The 18,333-nt window shown below is 43.9% G+C and overlaps 3 protein-coding genes across 5 annotated transcripts in view; 2 read left to right on the top strand and 1 right to left on the bottom strand.

The window, feature by feature from the left end:
• LTBP2 (latent transforming growth factor beta binding protein 2) overlaps positions 1-2,988 on the top strand; it is a 99,056-nt gene extending 96,068 nt beyond the window's left edge. For both annotated transcript variants that reach the window (XM_074327209.2, XM_088797403.1), the window contains one exon: positions 142-2,988. In XM_074327209.2, the coding sequence (XP_074183310.2) occupies positions 142-287 (146 nt within the window). In that variant the 3' untranslated portion in view covers positions 288-2,988. The remainder of the gene's footprint in view (positions 1-141) is intronic.
• Positions 2,989-4,300: 1,312 nt separating this feature from the next.
• Positions 4,301-5,983, bottom strand: ISCA2 (iron-sulfur cluster assembly 2). Of its 2 annotated transcripts, XM_019733551.3 has the most exons (4): positions 5,833-5,983; positions 5,493-5,595; positions 5,264-5,379; positions 4,301-4,836 (listed from the first exon to the last, which is right to left on the bottom strand). In XM_019733551.3, the coding sequence occupies exons 1-4, from the start codon at positions 5,901-5,903 to the stop codon at positions 4,662-4,664; spliced, it is 465 nt and encodes a 154-aa protein (XP_019589110.3). In that variant the 5' UTR covers positions 5,904-5,983; the 3' UTR covers positions 4,301-4,661. The 2 variants fall into 2 exon arrangements, with proteins under 2 accessions (XP_019589110.3, XP_088653530.1); XM_088797404.1 differs by lacking the exon at positions 5,833-5,983 and having other exon boundaries at positions 5,493-5,758.
• A 106-nt stretch (positions 5,984-6,089) lies between these two features.
• Positions 6,090-16,564, top strand: NPC2 (NPC intracellular cholesterol transporter 2). Its single transcript, XM_019733681.3, has 4 exons — positions 6,090-6,420; positions 10,618-10,725; positions 13,433-13,605; positions 15,758-16,564. The coding sequence occupies exons 1-4, from the start codon at positions 6,339-6,341 to the stop codon at positions 15,842-15,844; spliced, it is 450 nt and encodes a 149-aa protein (XP_019589240.1). The 5' UTR covers positions 6,090-6,338; the 3' UTR covers positions 15,845-16,564.
• The last annotated feature ends 1,769 nt before the right edge of the window (positions 16,565-18,333 follow it).

The following is an 18,333-nucleotide window of genomic DNA, read 5'->3' as shown; positions in this document are numbered from 1 at the left end:
AATTTGTGTCCTCGAGTTGCTCATTTGGGACAGTCACTTCAGCCTCTGGCTGCCATCCCTAGGATTCCACTACAGGGTGGGAGCCAGGGCTTAGTGACCGGAGGCCCTTCAGCTCCAGCCAGCTCGGTTTTCCTTCCTTAGATGTCAATGAGTGTGATGACTTGAACGGGCCTGCTGCGCTCTGCGCCCACGGTCACTGCGAGAACACTGAGGGCTCTTACCGCTGCCACTGCTCCCCAGGTTATGTGGCTGAGGCAGGCCCCCCACACTGCACCGCCAAGAAGTAGCAGTGAGAAGTCAGTGTGGGCAGCTACCTGGAAATTGGCCTCAGGCAGGGGCCTTGAGGACGTTTTCCTAGCTGGGGAGACATCAGGCGGGAGGCCCTGCAGCCCCACACCCAGCCAGCCCTGCCTCCATCTCTCCCAGCTTCGGTGCTGGCGGTGAGCTTGTCACAGCCTCCATGCCACCACGCCCTCGCTCAGCTCAACCACCACCAAATGCTTTAATGCTTCAGCCACTGGCCGTGAGGCCCAGTTTGCCATCTGTCCTGTCCTGGCCTTGCTATGGGATGCGTACCAAAGGATGGCCCTCATCCACCCCTGAACCCCTTCAAGCTGTGCACACATGTGAGGTCCTCCGGCCTCACACTACAGACACCCCTTTCCAGCCACGATGATCTTCCTGATGATCCCAAAACTGAGTCAGAGGCTGGTCCTTCCGAATCCATGGAGCAAAAAAGGATTGGAGGAAGTTTGGGGAGTGACTCCAGTGCCTCCTCCCCCCAAGAACCATCACTGCTATTCAATCTGGTCGGGAGCAGATTTTGCCACATCTCCATCCTGTAGTCACTTCTGTGGCCCCAGGGAGGGGCAGGAGATACCCTCATCTGAGAGAAGCAAGACTGTTGCCAGCTTGCTGAAGTGTGAGACATGAAGGGGAGCAAGGAGCCTGAGAAAGCAAGGGGGCAATACTAAACGTATGGGGAATTGATAGGACAGGGGGAGCCAGGGCTTTACACAGTCTCTAGAAAATATTCAGTAGCTTCCAGCAAATAAACCTTCAAAACCTACCCAGTACAGCACCTGATGCACGAGGGGCTCTGCCACGGGCCGGGCCCATCTCCGAAGACCTGCATTAGACGCATACTGCTCCTTACAGGACGCAACTCTCTCCTGGCCTCTCCTTCTGTGGACACCAGTTTGATGTGCTAAAAATAAAGAGGTCTATTTTCTAGCTTGTGAAATGCAGTGTAGTCATGTTTTGGGGGAAGCCAGATTGCCTTTGTTGTTTCTCCTCTCTACCCAGAAGCCTCTGCCCTCTTCCCCTTCATAAAATGGCTGGATGGCATTTCTCCGAGTTTACAAGTCAAGACCCACTCCAACCTTGGCTAGCTGGTTTAGAACCACGATAGAATAAAGAAATGTTCATCTGGTCTCTCACATTTTTGTTTCATATTAAACCAAATTTCTTTACCATGTTGGCTAAGTCTAACTATTATAAATGAGGCTGTGCCTACCCCTTTGCCAGCTCTATGATTGGGTTCCAATGAGAAAAGCTTCTTTACTCTTCTAAGACAAGGAACGCTCTGACTTTGTATCTCTCTTATCAATAACAATGTAAGTAAACAAGGCTCCGTGTCCCTGGAGACATGGAGATGAACACTATTTTCTTAATTTAATCTGTCCTGTCCTACCTGCTGCTCTGATTGTCAGCCACCATATAATAACTTATTGAATGCTTGCTATGTGCTAGGTCGGCAGTGTTGAATGCTATACACAAATTTCATTTAATCACCCAACAATCCTACTTACTATTTTTATTACCAACTCACAGCTGAGGAAATGAAGACACATGAAGTTTAAATAATTTGCTCTAGGTCACTATACTAGTTGAGATGTTTGCAGCAGATAAAAAATATATTGTTCTTAAATGTATGAAAGTATGCTGACCTTCATTCATAACAAAAGAAACGCAAGTTAAAACCAGACCCAGACACTTTGTCAGATTGGCAAAGATCAAGGAGTTTGTTAAGACTCCTGGTTGGCAAGCACCTGGAGAAAGAGTACAAGCTGATACAATTTCTGAAGAGGATAATAAGGCAATGTCTTTCAAAATTATAAAAGCACTTACTCCTTGAATCCATAATTCCACTTCTAGGAATTGAAACTTCAGCTACATTCTCACCAAATGTGAAATGATATATGTAAGAGATTATTTATTATAGCATTATTTGTAATAGCAAAAGATTAGAAGTGTTATAGAGCCCTAAAAAGTGGCTCTAACTGCCTTGATATCCAAAATAGATTAAGGGGAAAAGGAGGGTTGTATAACAAAGTGTAACATATGCTGCTATTTGTCTAAAGGGGAGAGAATTGGGTATCTGCTAACCTCCACCTTGGCACTCCACCTCACACCCCATGTTTCACAGAACTCCTTAGCATTCCTTGGGATATCCTGCTGGTTCTGCGCCTTCTTAAATGCTATTCCCGTTGTCCCTCCTCCCAACCCTCACCTTCCTGCTTGCCCTTCCAGGGATATCTCATGCATGTACACGTTTCCTTGTATTACAAACACAGATAGCCTACTCTGCATGCCGTTCTACACTTTGCTTTTTTTCACTTAATACATACCTGCACGTAAGAGCTGTCTCATTCTATTTTACAAATGTATACTATTCCATTGAATGGATAAATCATAATTTATTTAATCAGTCTCCTAGTGATGGCCATTTCCATTGTTTCCTATCTTTTGCTATTAAAAATAATGCTGTAATGAATATTCTTGTGCAAATGTTATTTCACATTATATCTATGGGGTATGCCTATGGGTTCAATTCTTAGAAATAAGGGTGGTTTGTGGGGAGGGTGACCGGGTGGATGGGTCCAGGATTGGGAGACTTTTCATTGTATCCCTTTTTGTGTCTCTTTGAATTTTGTACCATATGTATGTATTACCTAGTCCAAAAAAAATAAAATATTTTTAAATACAGCTGCTGGCCATAGACTGCTTAAATGTTCCCTCTCTTTATATATTTACCTGACCTTATTTTACAATTAAAGCCAGATGATAATTATTTCAAAACTTCTAAAAGCAAACTTCCTTTAAGCAGCCCTGTGGCATTTCTATGAAGAAATGGCAAACAGGGATTTTAAGAGTAATCATAAATATCAATGCTAGATTCCTAGAAAAGTACTTTCCTGCCCTTGAGACAAACACACAAAACCGAAATAATGTTTCTGGACAGTGTTAGGGCCTGAGCTGCATGACATGACCTGAGGGCCACAGTTTAAGGGAGGGCTACACTGTGATGATCAGTGCTACCCACTTCTCTATATAGGATGCTCCTGCCAAATACGGACCCTCCACTCGATGCTTTATAACAGAAGGCCAAAAGACTACGGCTCAATTCTCAGAAGAAAGTTGGGTGTGGTTTCCCCAACATTAGCGTGTATAAGTCACTCACCATGGTGATGGTATTTTTGTCCATTTTTAGGTGTCCGTGCAATTCTGGCTGTCCAGCACTGTCATACACATACCACAACGATTTCTAGCTCTGTAGCCTATTTAAGTGCCATACCCAAACAAGTACTTTAGAATTCATTGGAATGTGTGACTTAAAATGCTTTTCTTTCACTGACCCTACAATAAACTTGCCAGGTTTAACAAATAAATACACAGGATGCCCAGTTAAAATTGAATTTCAAATAAACAACAAATAATTTTTAGTATAAGTATGTTTCATGCAGTATTTGGGACACATACTAAAAATTATGTCACTCATCTAAAATTCAAATTTAACTGGACATACTTCACTTTATCTGGTAATCCAACCTAAAAGAAAATCTCTAAGTTATCTATACCAACAAAGGGACCGGTTCCTGCCATACAGGAGACCAGAGACATCTTACATCATAAGGTAAGTGAAGCAACGTGTCTTAAAAAGAGTCAGTCACTAAATGATCATAGAATCCTGAAATGTCTGTAGGAGTACGGAGTATACAGGCTATTTTTCAAGTGATTCAGTTATCAGTGGGAGTTAAGTCTGCTTTCTAAGTGATGGGCTTTTGGTTTTGTGAATCTAGCAGATTCATGAGTGTGAAAGGAAAACGTATCTGCTTTAACAAATGGGAGGTAGAGAATGTGTTGCACAGAAAATAAGGATAAGTCAACTACCACATTCAAGAAGGGTGAGATGAAAATAAGAACATTTCATTTGCCTTTCTCATCCTTTCTAGCCTAGTAACCAGTGTTCAAACTACCTATTCTCTGACTTGGATCGAAAACATGACTGAATGAGGACTTTCTTTAAAATCAAGCTTTTATACGTAGCTATATACATATGTACAAGCAGCTCTGAAGGCCAGAGAAGTAACTTCCAATTTTGGAATCTTGGAGGCTCTACAGATTATACTGGGTTTCAATTATTAAATTTTAGGTAACAGCATCTAGAAGCTTAGCTTTAGAATTGTGCAGGAGAAATTAAGTCAAGAGTAAAAGCTTCACATTCTAAAAATAACAGTGGCAAAACACAACACTCCTGGACTGTGGGAAATAAAACTGAGAGAGGAACATGATTGGAAGGAAACCTGTAGAATTCCACTAATCCCAGGTTCCTCAAATTGGTACAAAGGGTGGCAATCTCTGAGGCACCAGTCATCGCATCAAAGTTTGACAGAAAAGGATGACCCACAGGAGCAGCCTGTCTCCGCTTGAGGATTGTTCAACACTTGAAATGAGCTTCGGATCAGTTCTTGGCTGAAGTCCACCTGGGCTCCTTTGACGAAGGCTAAGCTATCAGAGTCAACCACCACTCTTGCCCCACCCTGTTCAAATACCCTGAAAAGACAGGAGGAAAGCATTAATGAATATCATAAACACCAAAAACATGACACCCTCTGTACCCTGATGTAAGAGGTGCACACCCTCAGTTTTCTGAAATACAGAAGAAGCACCCTTATTACTTCCAACAGGTGCTGATTTTGAGGCAAAAAGATTCAATGGAATGCATACTGGGAAATGCTTAGGGATTTAGGCCTGGAATCTAGTCCAGCCTGACTCTCTACCAACTACCCTATGGACATATTTTCCTCCTATAACTTATTTTAAATCAAGACAACGTATCTTCACTGTATCCCTACTGTGTGAGAAGGGTGGTGTTAAGCATCCTTAGAAAACCTTTTAAATTTGGAATAAAAGTGCACGTCAAACTGGAGACACTTCCCCCCCCCATACACATTCTGAGGACCCACCCCTTTTTCCTTGCCTGTCGTCAGGGTTGATAACTGTATCCAGTGAAAATTTGTATTGGAAACCGGAGCATCCACCTCCTTCCACCTCCAGCCTGAGGAATTCTGACCCTTGGGTAATTTCCAGAAGCCTCTGAAATGCAGGGAGAGAGGCTCAGGAATGGCGGGTAAAGGGAACAAAAAGGGTAGGTCAAGAGGAGGTCCCCGCATTTCCGTCCCTCGTCCAGGCACCGCCGCTGCTCTTACCTGGACGCAGCTGTCTGTGAGGTGAATCTGCCCTTCGCCAGCCTCGGGACTGGAAGACGACGCTTCCCGATGCGCCCGCGGTCCAGCGGAGGCCGCCAGGAGCCTGCCGCGCGCAAAGGAGGAGGATGAACCCAAAGCAGAGGGGCACCTGGCGACCCCCCACCTGGACAGCCTCAAGTCAAACCTGACGACCCCCATCTGGACTGGCTCACGCCAAACCTAATGACCTCCAACTGGACAACCTCACGCCACTCCCTCACCTCCCCGCAGACCTTAGTTTCTGCTTAGTCCTGGAGGCGCAAATCTTAACACTTCCCAGCTGCCCTTCTAGGCTTGGTACCTGCTTCTCGGCCAGGGGGTGACCGCTCTCAGCGCAGCGGCCGCTAGGGATAAGCCCCAGGTGGCCGCCATCTTCTCCACACAGCCCGCCCCTCGCGTCGCTCCAATCCTCTTTTTCGCCTGGACCTCAAAAGGCAGGACCCACAGAGACCCCGCCTCCGGGCACGCCTATTGGGTGGTGCGGGAGAAGAAGGAATTGGTTGGCTAGAAAAGCTCCCATTGCGGAAGTGGGGACGCACCAACAAAGCCGAGCGCTAAAGAGAGGGGCGGGGTGGAGATGTATCATAGCCCACCCCCCCGCAAAGCGGACATCATGGGCGGAGAAAGGGGCGCCCGGGCGAGATCCCGCAGAACCAAGCTCCCAGGAGTTGGGGGCGGGGCTTCTGCTTTGGTTGCTGGTACCGAGTCGCCTGACTGAGCTCCACCCCCGGCCAGCCCCTGCCCATATATCTTGTGACTACGGCGGTCGCTTCTTCCTTCCTTGCGCTTGGAAGCTCTGTAGCAACTATGCGTTTCTTGGCCGCCGCTTGGCTGCTCCTGGCTCTCAGCGCCTCCGCCCTGGCAGAGCCGGTGCATTTCAAGGACTGTGGTGAGTCCGGGACTAGCCCGGGGTCCCAGCGCCCTCTGCGGGAGCCTCCGCCAGAACACCGCGCTGAGACCCGGGGCTAGGTTGGGCCGATCCCGGGGGCGGCCAGGCTTAGCCTTGGACGCCTGGTGGAGTGGGCTGGGGTAGAGAAGAAGGTGCCGGCCTCGAGGAAACTCGACCGCTCACAGCTTTGTGTCTTTCCTTGGAACGAGTGTTTGGGGTCCCTGGACATTCTTGGAAGTGGGCCTTTTGCTGAAGTTTCCTAAAGTTTGTAGGGCCGACAACCGAAGCTCCATATGCAGCGCGGGGAGTGAGGGGTGAGGCGCAGAACTTTTTTTGTCTGTATCTTGGATGACCTCTCCCTCCTACTCTGTTCTCTGTTTTAATTTACCTTTTACTGACAAGTCAAAAGTCAGTTCTCTTTTTCAAGACTTATTTCGTTGGCGTTTCCCTTGGGCTATGGAAGTTTTGTGATTACTCCTGTCGATAAAACTCGTGTTTCCGGTCACAGCTTGTGACACATAGCCCCCTCTTGACGCTGTGGTTGGAATCTATGTTGGGAAATACAGGGGTGAGCTGTAGAAATTGTGATTTCGTTCAGTCAGGTGTGTAGAATTGTTCCAACCATGCTTTTCTGAAGTGGAGAGGTATAATGATAAATGAAAGAAGCATGAAACTGATTTTATAAAATTTGTAAGTTGGAAGAAGACTTGGAGATCGTATATTCACTCATTGAATTCCAGAGATGTTAAGTAACTTACGCAAAGTCACACAGCAGAATGGGAACCAGAATAAGTTTGCTCCTCCATAGCCAGTGCCCAGGGAATAGTAACTGCTCAATAAATATCTGTTTTAAAAGTAAATGAGGGAATAAATTCTCTTTCCACTATGTCATCAAAATTCATTTGAGACAAAAACGAAGATGGGAAATAGGGGATAGATTAATTAAGGAATAAACGCTGCTAGCCTATTAATTCTTAACAAACGCTATTCCACAACTAGGAGACTGGCACTTGAAAGATATTTTTATTACCTCAAATTACTGCCTTTCCCTCCATTAAATTTAGTTACCAACATTTGGATGAAGACACTGTATTAATTTTATTAACTCATTCAACCATCACAGTCTTTTTTACAGATGAGGAAACAGGCACATAGAGTACCTTGCCCAAGTTCTCATAGCTAGTAGGCAATAAGAAACTAGTGTGTGTTTTTTAGCTACTTGGTTTCAATGGTAACATTAACTTTAAAAAAAAAAAAAAAAAAAAAAACTTAAAGAAACCAAATCCAGAGACTGCTCTACTTATTTGAAAAAAGCAGGCATAGGCCAATGGCAGGAACTTCTTAAGGGAAGGAGAGTTTCAGTTACAGATTTTCAATTTACTTTTGAATTGGGAAATACAATGTAAAAACTTCAGTGCCCACATCAAAAGTTTTTGAGTTCCACTGTACACCCACTTTCCCCTGGAGTGGCATTTCCTTAAGTGAGAAATGGGGTCAGGCAAACTAGTTTTGCAATTTTTGCACTTTAGGGCTAAGGAGTTTGATTTACTGACATTGGAAGTCCAAGAACCTCTTGTCAACCAAAAAACGGGATGAAGGAGCTACAAGTACTACCCTTTACTCAATTCCTACTAGATCATGTGACCCAGTCTTGAAAGAAGCAGGTAGAAGCTGGACATGGAAAGCTTTAGCATAAGCACTGATTTTCAATAGGTTGTTGCTTAAAGTTCTGGATTTTTTTTTTATTTCCTGTCCATAGACGATAGGACAGAGTGGGAGAGAGTCTTAGAGAAGAGGATTCTTGCCTGTATAGTTTGAGAATTTTGCCATGATGGAGAAAGAAGCTGGGGATAAAGGACTGCAAGATATTTACCGACCTAGTGGAGCAGTGTTGTTCACTATGATTCAGTTGTTCCACCTAAGAGCGGGCGCAGGCTGAGAAAGCAGAGAGCATCCACACGAGCTGCTCAGTTCATACCAGAACTGGGCTACCCTGGTGACTGCAAAGCAGAAAATGTGCTGCCAACCTGCGGGTTGCTTTCTGTCTTCCTGTGTTCTACTTTTGAGTCACAAAGAGCCCATTCTATCAGCTGGATCCATAATTTCTACCCACAAAATATATTCGAGGTGAGAGTCCCACCTTGTGTGTCAAAAGGGAATGTGCTAACCCACCCAGGAGCAGCTGTTCTAGGTTAAATTTATGGACTGAATCCTGCTATAATGACAATAATGGTAAACATTTATATAGTGGTCCCCTCTTATCTGAGGTGGGTACGTTCAGTGGATGCCTGAATCCAGGGATAGTATATATATATATATATATATATATATATATATATATATATATATATATATATATATATATAGTTTTTTCCTATACATACATACTGTTTCACTTAACCGAGTCACTTTATGGCTTCTCTTTGGCATGTCTGAATTGCCAGCATCACTACTCTTAAGCTTTGGGGCCATTATCAAATAAAGTTAGAGTTACTTAAACATAAGCACTGTAATACGGGGACCGGAACAGTCGGTTACTAAGTGCTTAGCTGAACAAAAGGATGAGTCATCTCCTAGGCGGGATGGGGTGGGACACTGCAAGATTTCATCACGCTACTCAATTTAAAACTTATGAATTGTTTATTTCTGGAGTTTTCCATTTAATCTTTTTTGGAACACAGTTAAACGCAGGTAACTGAAACCACCAAAAGCAAATAAGGGGGACTACTGTATAGCATTACTGTGTTCCCAACACTTACCTAAGAGCTATATGTGTGTTAGCTCACCTACTCTGTGAGGTAGGTACTATTAGTATCCCCGAGTGGTTCAGGATGTCGCCTTGAGGTTGGTTACACAGTAAGTAATGCGGCCAGTGAGGCTTCAAACCCAGGCATCAGGTCCCAGAGTCTATCTCAACAGTGATGGCTGAGTTGAAGAGCTTATGCTGACCCTGTTACAGGCAGTGGTAGGAGGCAGTTCACTTGCATTCTCTCCTATTCAGCTGTCCAGTTTCAGGGGCCTGGATGAGATAACAGGATTTTTAACGATTTGTACTTAACCTTTTTTGATCAAGCATTTATTGTGAATAAATAGCACTTTTTTCCTTGTTTAAAGTGAAATTTTTTTTAAAAAAGATACCCACCCTACCTCAACGATACGTATTTTGAAGAACACGGGTTTCCAAAGTCGAGTGTACATCTGTATATTGCAGGTGCCTGCTTAAATTGTTCTCACTGGTGGGGGTATACAGAGCTTGGAGACCACTGATTTGGAGAGATACTAGGACAGGATTGAAAGATAGTGGGGGGACAGTTTGGGAGCAACCACTCTCAAGATTCCAAATGGAAACAGTAGCACTGCGACTTGTGCCATATGTGTGCTGCTCTAAAATCCTGTGCCGGAGTGGAAAGGGGTGGAGATGATTTTCCATGGTATAGCTCTCCCAGGATGTAGAGTAGGGGAGCTGGCTATGTGTGGACAATTAAGTTTGCGAACTCATCCTAGAAAAAGTGCCACATACCTCATTGCTGAATATCTGCAGTCACCTTCAAAGTGCTCCCCTTGAGAATCTGTGCACCGATGCCAGCGCCTAGTCCACTCTTCAAAGCAATTTTAGAACTCTTTTTCAGGAATGGCCATCAGAGCTGTCATCATATTACACTTGATGTCCTGAATGTCATCAAAATGTCTTCCTTTTGATATTTTCTTTATCTTTGGGTAAAGAAAGAAGTCATGGGGGCCAGATTAGGTGAGTAGGGAGGGTGTTCCAATACGGTTATTTGTTTACTGGCTAAAAACTCCCTCACAGACAGTGCCGTGTGAGCTGGTACATTGTTGAAATGCAAGAGCCATGAATTGTTGGCGAGAAGTTCAGGTCATCTAACTTTTTCACGCAGCCTTTTCAGCACTTCCAAATAGTAAACTTGGTTAACTGTCCAGTTGGTACAGATTCATAATGAATAATCCCTTTGATAGCAAAAAACGGTTAGCAACATCATTGCAACGAGTTCGTGAACTTAATTATCAGACCTCGTATACTTTATAATTCCCTTAATTCCCCTTCACCCATCAAATATAAGCAGTTTCCTGGAGAACGAGCTCACCCTCATTGGGGGAGCAGAGCATCATCTCATTAAGTAGGGACAGCCTGGGTGGTTTATTTTCCTCCTTTTCCAATTCATTTTTCTTCTTTTGCAGGTTCCGAGGTAGGAGTTATAAAGGAAGTGAATGTGAGCCCATGCCCCACCCAGCCCTGCCATCTGCAGAAAAGCCAGTCTTATACCGTCAATGTCACCTTCACTAGTAGTGAGTAAAAGTGACTGTTACCTTCAAATTCATCTTAAAGCATGACATCAGTCTCAAGTATTGGAAGAGCTTAGGGATGTGGGAGAGGGGAACTGCAATCAAGAATTCTGTGCCTTCTCTTCTAACTTGTGCAAAGCTAGCTTTCACTGTGCCCTTAGATACCCTTCTCATAATGGGGTTCCCCTATGTCTGTTTCCTAGAGTCCAGACTCCCTTTAAGCAAAGAGAGAGATTTCCATGTGTTACAGGTGAGAAAAGACAGCTTGGCTTCTCTCTCTCCTATTTTGGATCATATCGCACAGTAGGCTTTTATGGAAATGTCAGTTCTGTTTACCTACAGACTGCAGAGTATTAGCACAGACCCCAAATCTGTAGACTTTGGAACTTCTCCATACTGTTATTTCAAGCAACATACCTATGTTCTGCCTCAAAATACAAGAGCAGTTAATACTTAGCCTTGGTAAGGTTTAGGGAACTCACTGGGGACCCAAGAAGCAATCAAGAAATCTGAGAGCTGGGCCAGCCCGGTGGCTCAGGCGGTTAGAGCTCCTTGCTCCTAACTCCGAAGGCTGCCAGTTCGATTCCCACATGGGCCAGTGGGCTCTCAACCACGAGGTTGCCAGTTCAATTCCTCGAGTCCCGCAAGGGATGGTGGGCTGCGCCCCCTGCAACTAAGATTGAACACTGCACCATGAGCTGAACTGCCTCCTGGATGGCTCAGTTGGTCAGAGCGCGGGGCTCTCAACCACGAGGTTGCCAGTTCAATTCCTTGACTCCCGCAAGGGATGGTGGGCTGCGCCCCCTGCAACTAGTAACGGCAACTGGACCTGGAGCTGAGCTGCACCCTCCACAACTAAGATTGAAAGGGCAACAACTTGACTTGGAAAAAAGTCCTGGAAGTATAAACTGTTCCCCAATAAAGTCCTGTTCCCCTTAAAAAAAAAAAAAGAGAGAGAGAGAAATCTGAGAGCTTTCTTCAACTTGAAGAAATATTATTGGAACTTGTTGCTTTCTGGTACCGCATTCATCACCTTCAGATTCCCAGGAATCTAGACAAATGCAAAGTCTTTATTTCTAGAATCCCTCTCTCATTTTCTATCCTATAGAACTGGACTAGACAGTCTAAAAAAGAAATCTCAACATTCCTGCCATCTCTTGTTCTTAAGCCTAAAGACAGCTCTAAGTAGTAGAGTTAGTTTCGCTTCGAGATGATACCCGGGCCCCTTTATTGTTCCAAACCAAAACAGTATTAATACCTTCTAAACAAAAGTAATCACCAACCCAGACAGAAAGAAGGGAACAGCCAATACTCTGGATCTCCAGAATAACCTAACAGCTCGTAACTCTGTTTACCCTAATTTTATTATATTTATTCCTCCTACCCATCTTGCTATATGGAGAGTAGAGCTTAGCAAGAAATGTGCCTCTTTCTATTAGGTTGGTGCAAAAGTAATTGCAGTTTTCGCAATTGAAAATAATTGCAAAAACCACAATTACTTTTTTTTTTCTTTAAAGATTTTATTGGGGAAGGGGAACAGGACTTTATTGGGGAACAGTGTGTACTTCCAGGACTTTTTCCAAGTCAAGTTGTCCTTTCAATCTTAGTTGTGGAGGGTGCCATCCAGCTTCAAGTTGTTCTCCTTTTAATCTTAGTTGTGGAGGGCGCAGCTCAGCTCCAGGTCCAGTTGCCGTTGCTAGTTGCAGGGGGCGCAGCCCACCATCCCTTGCGGGAGTCGAACTGGCAATCTTGTGGTTGAGAGGATGCGCTCCAACCAGCTGAGCCATCCGGGAGCTCAGCGGCAGCTCAGCTGCAGCTCAGCTCAAGGTGCCGTGTTCAATCTTAGTTGCAGGGGGCGCAGCCCACCATCCCTTGCGGGAGTCGAACTGGCAATCTTGTGGTTGAGAGGATGCGCTCCAACCAGCTGAGCCATCCGGGAGCTCAGCGGCAGCTCAGCTGCAGCTCAGCTCAAGGTGCCGTGTTCAATCTTAGTTGCAGGGGGCGGAGCCCACCATCCCTTTTGGTTGAGAGCCCACTGGCCCATGTGGGAATCAAACCGGCAGCCTTCGGAGTTAGAAAACTGCCTGAGCCACCGAGCCAACGCCCACCACAATTACTTTTGCACCAACCTAATAACCTAGTTTCTAAAAGGTTGCCTCTTTCTCTACTGTTACAATCCATGGCATGTCCGTGTAGACTCCTTATTCCCTCTTCGCTTTCCATTTTATTCTTAATTTCTAATGGAATCCTTTAGGCAGGAGTGTTGGAGAATTCAAGAAACCAATCTCCTAACACTTTTTAAGATACACAATGCACTTTGACAGAAGCTGATGTAAATAGTAAATAGAAAGTGTACTGCCAAAAATCAGTTACTTTGTCAGATTAGGTGATTTATCCAAGTAGCTCTGATTCTCCTGAGAAACAAAGGCAGTGAACAGCAAGGTGGGGTTAAGAGCAAAGAAAACAACCCCCAATGATTCCTTCCTCCCCCCATAATTCAGTAATTTGTCAAGTTTTGGAGTGAATACTTGCTCTGTAGCATAACTACAAAGAGATATAGACCCTAGGAATTAAGAGGTACGTATTATCCTAGCAATGCCATTGCTTGAGAATGTGTCTGAATTTTTTATTTAGAGTTTGGAAATAGGCTGTTTCCTCCACTATCTGATTCTCTTTTCTCTCTCTCTCTCTCTCTCTCTGTCTCTCACAGGTACTAAGTCTCAAGGGAGCAAAGCCCTGGTATATGGCATCTTGATGGGCGTCCCAGTTGCTTTTCCCATTCCTGAGTCTGATGGTTGTAAGAGTGGAGTCAACTGCCCCATTGAAGAAAACAAGACCTACAGCTACCTGAATAAACTACCAGTGAAGAGTGACTACCCCTCTGTAAGTGACTTAAGGACACTGGAGGCCTTGTGACTAGATTACGTATCTGAGGAATGAGGTAGAAGAGAAGATTAGAGGAGTCCTTCATCTCTAGGAGGAAGAAGCAGAAGCCTGAGGGAAAGGAGATAAGCTGGAGTGTTAGGAACCAAGAGGTGTGGCAGATACTTTCCATTGTGTCCCCCTGTTCTTTGTCTATAGTCTAATGGTTAGCCATTTTTATATCTACTATTTAACTGGATTCTCATGACCACCCTGTGCAGGGGTGGTATTATCCCTATTTTACAGATGAAGAAATTTGAGCCTCCAATGTTATGTAATATGAACAGAGTCCACTCAGCTAAGAAATATTGCAGCCTAGATTTAGAGCCAGGTTTTCTGACTCTAAAACCTATGCAATGTTGAAAGGTTTTAGCCAGTTATCAGATAGTTCAGGATTTCAAGCTGTTACAGCATTGTCATCAGAAAATCCTGGTCTGTTAACAAGAGAGCTGTAAGTAGTTTGTCTGTTAACAAGAGAGCTCAAAGTAGCTTGTTAGCTCCACAGCAGAGGTAGCTTTTTCCACTCTTCGTTCTCCCCTCCACCCCCCTCCAACCCCTGCCTTCACCTCTGACTCACTCTGCTATACCTACTTCTTTTTCTACCTAACATTTGTAAGGTAGAGAATGCTGGAATGGGCCTGTATTAAAGAAATGAATCTTGATGAGAATGGAGACGTAAAAGGATTACTTTTTTCCATGAAGAAAAAAGAGTTACATTTTTTGAAAGGAAATTAAATAGAACCAGGCGCAATCTAGCCATTTATTTTCTAGAAGCAGCAAGTAAGTAAAGAACGTTCTAAAGAGTCTCCAACATAGGGAGTCTGTGTTTACGGGATGTCAGTGACCCTAAAGGTCAGGGGTAGATTTACACATTAATTTGCATATAATCATGGGTATCTCGGAGCTCCATTACTTATACAGTGTCAAGTTAGGGCCTGATTCATAGTAGGCACTTAATATATGGTAGTTATTGTTAAGTGAATTGCGTTTCATTTGAAAAACAGCTTAAGCTATGTTAACTTAAGCACTACATGAAATAGTTAATATGTACTTGTCTTGAAAAACTCATAAAACAAGTTGCCAAAAGCTGGGTATCACAAATGTTGTCCTTCAAATGTTGTGCTGGGTCCCTCAAATGTTGTGTTGTAAAGAAACAGCTGAGTACAAAAGACTGGTAGTAACTAATACCAAGTAAGCTAATGTCCACATAAGAAAGGACTGGCAAAGTGTCAGTGATTTATTAAGAATTAGAAGGGATGTAAAGTACAGCATAGAGAATATAGTCAATAATGTTGCAACGACTATATATAGTGCCGGGTGGGTACTAGACTAATGGGGGGGTGGGGTCACTGCATAAATTATATAAATGTCTAACCACTGTGCTGTACACCTGAAACTAATATAAAATAATATTGAATATCAACTGTGACAAAAAAAAAAATAAAGACATTTTTTTAAATGCACAAAGGAAAAGAATTAGAAAGGACAGCTCATAGTATGAGTGTAACAAGGTAAGGCAGAGCTATCTAATGAGGTGTACTATTATCACAAGCAGTGTAAGGAAGTTAACTGAAACAATATACTACAACGCGTTCTTGTTCCTGAAGCTATCCATACAACAGTAGACGTCTTTGGACATCCTTTGTGCTTTGACATTTCCATTTCCAACTAACACGTAAGTTTCCTTATACCTAAGAATCTAACTTTTTACTCTCTGCTTTTCGTGGTTACAGTCGGAAAAAGCTGGATCACATCTCCACATACATGAGAAATGGTCTAAACATGGAATTATTTTTCATGTAAGCCTTTGTGTATGTACCGTTGATCTAAAATGGAAAAACAATGCTTTAGAAATTATATTTGATAAGTTAGCTAGGTTAGTATGTGGTGCTGACACCAAATCGTAGGTATAACTTGGTTCACTCTTCTAAGTTCAGGGACACAGGCTGTGCCCACAGCTGTAGCGGCTTTCATAATGGTACGATTTAAGAAGAAAAGCATCAAGAATTAGGCAGTTTGTTTCAGTGTACATCTAGGATTCGTAGTTAAAGCAATTCTGGATTGAGTTGAGGTCCTACTTTCATTTTTCCCAATTCTTTTTCTCTTTCTCCAGATAAAACTGGTGGTGAAGTGGGAACTTCAGGATGACAAAGGCAAATGTCTCTTCTGCTGGGAAATCCCAGTACAGATTGAAAGCTAGAGCTGTTTGATGCCAATATGTCCATCTGGGGATGAGAGCACCTGGGTGGAGGGAGAGAAAGAGAAGTCCAGTTTAAACTAAATCAGTGCCATAAGATGAAAGGAATTTCTAGACAACTGTTTCATGCGTCTCAACCTCCAACCGCACCTAAGACCCTGTTTCCTGAGAGCTCAGAACTGTTGCCATTGTAATAACATCTTTTGTAAAAAGGTTGAAGGAAAAGAAGAGACTGTAGGGATTGATTTAATTGTCTTCAGTGTTCTTTGCTGTTGGAATAAGGAGGGTCCAGCCAGACAGGACCCAAATGAGGCTGCTTAGGGATATTGGTTGACTTGCCCTGGGGTTAGCGGCCTTTGCAGTGGAGGACAGGTTCCAAACCACATTCCTCTAGCTGTCATAGTACATCTTCAAGTGCCTCATTGAGTTCAGTGCATCTGGCCCACAAGTCTGCTGACTCTTGACAGCACCTTTAGCTCCGCTGCAACAACAACAGTGCCCTGCTCTGCAGTGGTACCAGCGTTTCGGTGGAGGCAGGTGTTCTGGGTGACTGGTTCTCAGTGGTGATCTCCTGGCTCTTTTTCTGTCTTAGGTAGTTTTCATTAAGTGCAACACTTGATTAGCAGGTGTTTGATTTTTATTTTTTTCTAATATTACCTTGTGATTTCTTTCTGTACCTGGAAGTGTCCCTTTGAATAAATAAAAAGATGGCAGTGTTCTGTATTTGTGCCGTGGTCACTTGCTTCTTTCAGATGGAGTATCTCCCCCAGATCCATGGAAGGTAGACACCCAATCCCGTGTCCCAGAGTGCAGGAAAAACATGACTCTTCAGAAACTACCTTCTCTCCCCTTTTTGCCCTGGTAGACCTTACCTATCTATTTTATACAAAATGACCTTGTTTTGCTTTATTTTGTATAATCTCATACCACCAAGTATGCTTGAAATAAGCAGTGAAAGCAAACTTCACCTAGTTGAATAATAACATTTGAAAGGTCAAGGGAACTGAATTGAGGAGGGGGTCAGGGAGTGACGTTACAAGTTGGCATGAAGCATAGTAGTCTTGGGAACCTTCTGTCTTGAGGAAAGCCTAGAAGCTTAAAAATGAAATGTGATCTTGCAAGTAATGGCTGAGTTCATTAAATCTTAGAATTGCCTCCTTTGGAAGTACAAGTATAATCATGGGGCATGTATTTTGCTTCCTGTTTCAGTTAATGTGCTGTCCATCAGCTCTTAGCTGTCGCAGGGATTACAACCCTATTTACAACTGAGCTGAGTAATGTGGACCTCAAAAGGCTATCTGTTTTTTGTTGGGTTGCTTATACAGCAAATAAGTTATTTGGTCCAGTTCATTTCATCCCACTAATTTCACTAGACCCTTGGATTTCTTTGGCTTGTGAGTTTCCCAGGGAAACCACCAGGGGACAGCCATAGATCAGGAATAAAGTTATCAACAGCCAAGATTTGCTAGTTAATTCCCGGAGCCATTCAACCACTGTGCTCTAGCTAAGACGTTTTGTATATCCTCTCACATTGTGTCCAGAGGCGCAACCCACTCTGTCTCCCCATGATGGACCCTGTATGAATTCCAGAGCGGTTAAACTGCTGTGGTCTGTGGCTGCAGACTGCCAGTAGTTGGATCCTAGCTTCACCAATTAATAGAACCACCAGTGCGATCTTTGGATCCCTTAACCTCTCCCGCATTTCAGTTCCTTATCTGTTAAATAGGGATAGTAACAGTAGGACAATAGGATTAAAGGAGATGATACATAAAAGATTTAGACTGACCCCTCACACACAGCACAGATAGTAAACGGAAACTATTATTTTAGGAGACAGACATTGTTCCTCATCTAGAAACAGCAGGAAAATCAAATTTCAATCTGCTGTGTGCTATGTCGCCTCAGAAAAATGAGGCTACCCGCAGTGTACAGAACTTTTTGAGGTGCCTGGAAAAGCTCATTTCTCATGCGTGCTCTCTCCCTCTTCCCAGAAGACTCCTCATGTCATTGAGCTCCTTTGAGGCTAACAGCTACCTGCCCTGCATTTCATACTCTTGCCTCAGACATTAAATGACAGAAGAAAAGCAGTTCAGCTAGTATATACGCTTCAGTCCGAGCAGAAGGGTAAAGCAACAGCTTACAGCTGTTCACCGGCCATTGTGAGACTACACGAGCCTGCAGCAGTGAACTAGGTAGGCTCCCGCTGGGGGATTAGTTTGAAAGGGCATCTTCTGTACAAATGGTTCACTGGTGCCCCCGAATCATTAAAACATTGGGAAGCACTGGATCTTAGGCTGTATAAAAAAGGTCATGTTCTTTCTGAGTCTCAGACTTTTCTAGTCCACTGAGCAAGCCATGGAGGAGACACAGCTCCTCTTTTGCATGAATTCCAGGATAGAAGAATCCCAGACTCCAGTCGTTAAAAAAAAACAAAAACGGGCCGGCCCGGTGGCTCAGGCGGTTAGAGCTCCTTGCTCCTAACTCCGAAGGCT

The sequence above is a fragment of the Rhinolophus sinicus genome, chromosome 3 (assembly GCF_057876585.1).
Source record: "Rhinolophus sinicus isolate RSI-liver-muscle chromosome 3, RSI-T2T, whole genome shotgun sequence".
In the NCBI taxonomy this organism is placed as follows: domain Eukaryota; kingdom Metazoa; phylum Chordata; class Mammalia; order Chiroptera; family Rhinolophidae; genus Rhinolophus; species Rhinolophus sinicus.
The sequence above is the reverse complement of the archived record's forward strand: the minus strand, read 5'-3'. Positions and strand labels throughout refer to the sequence as shown.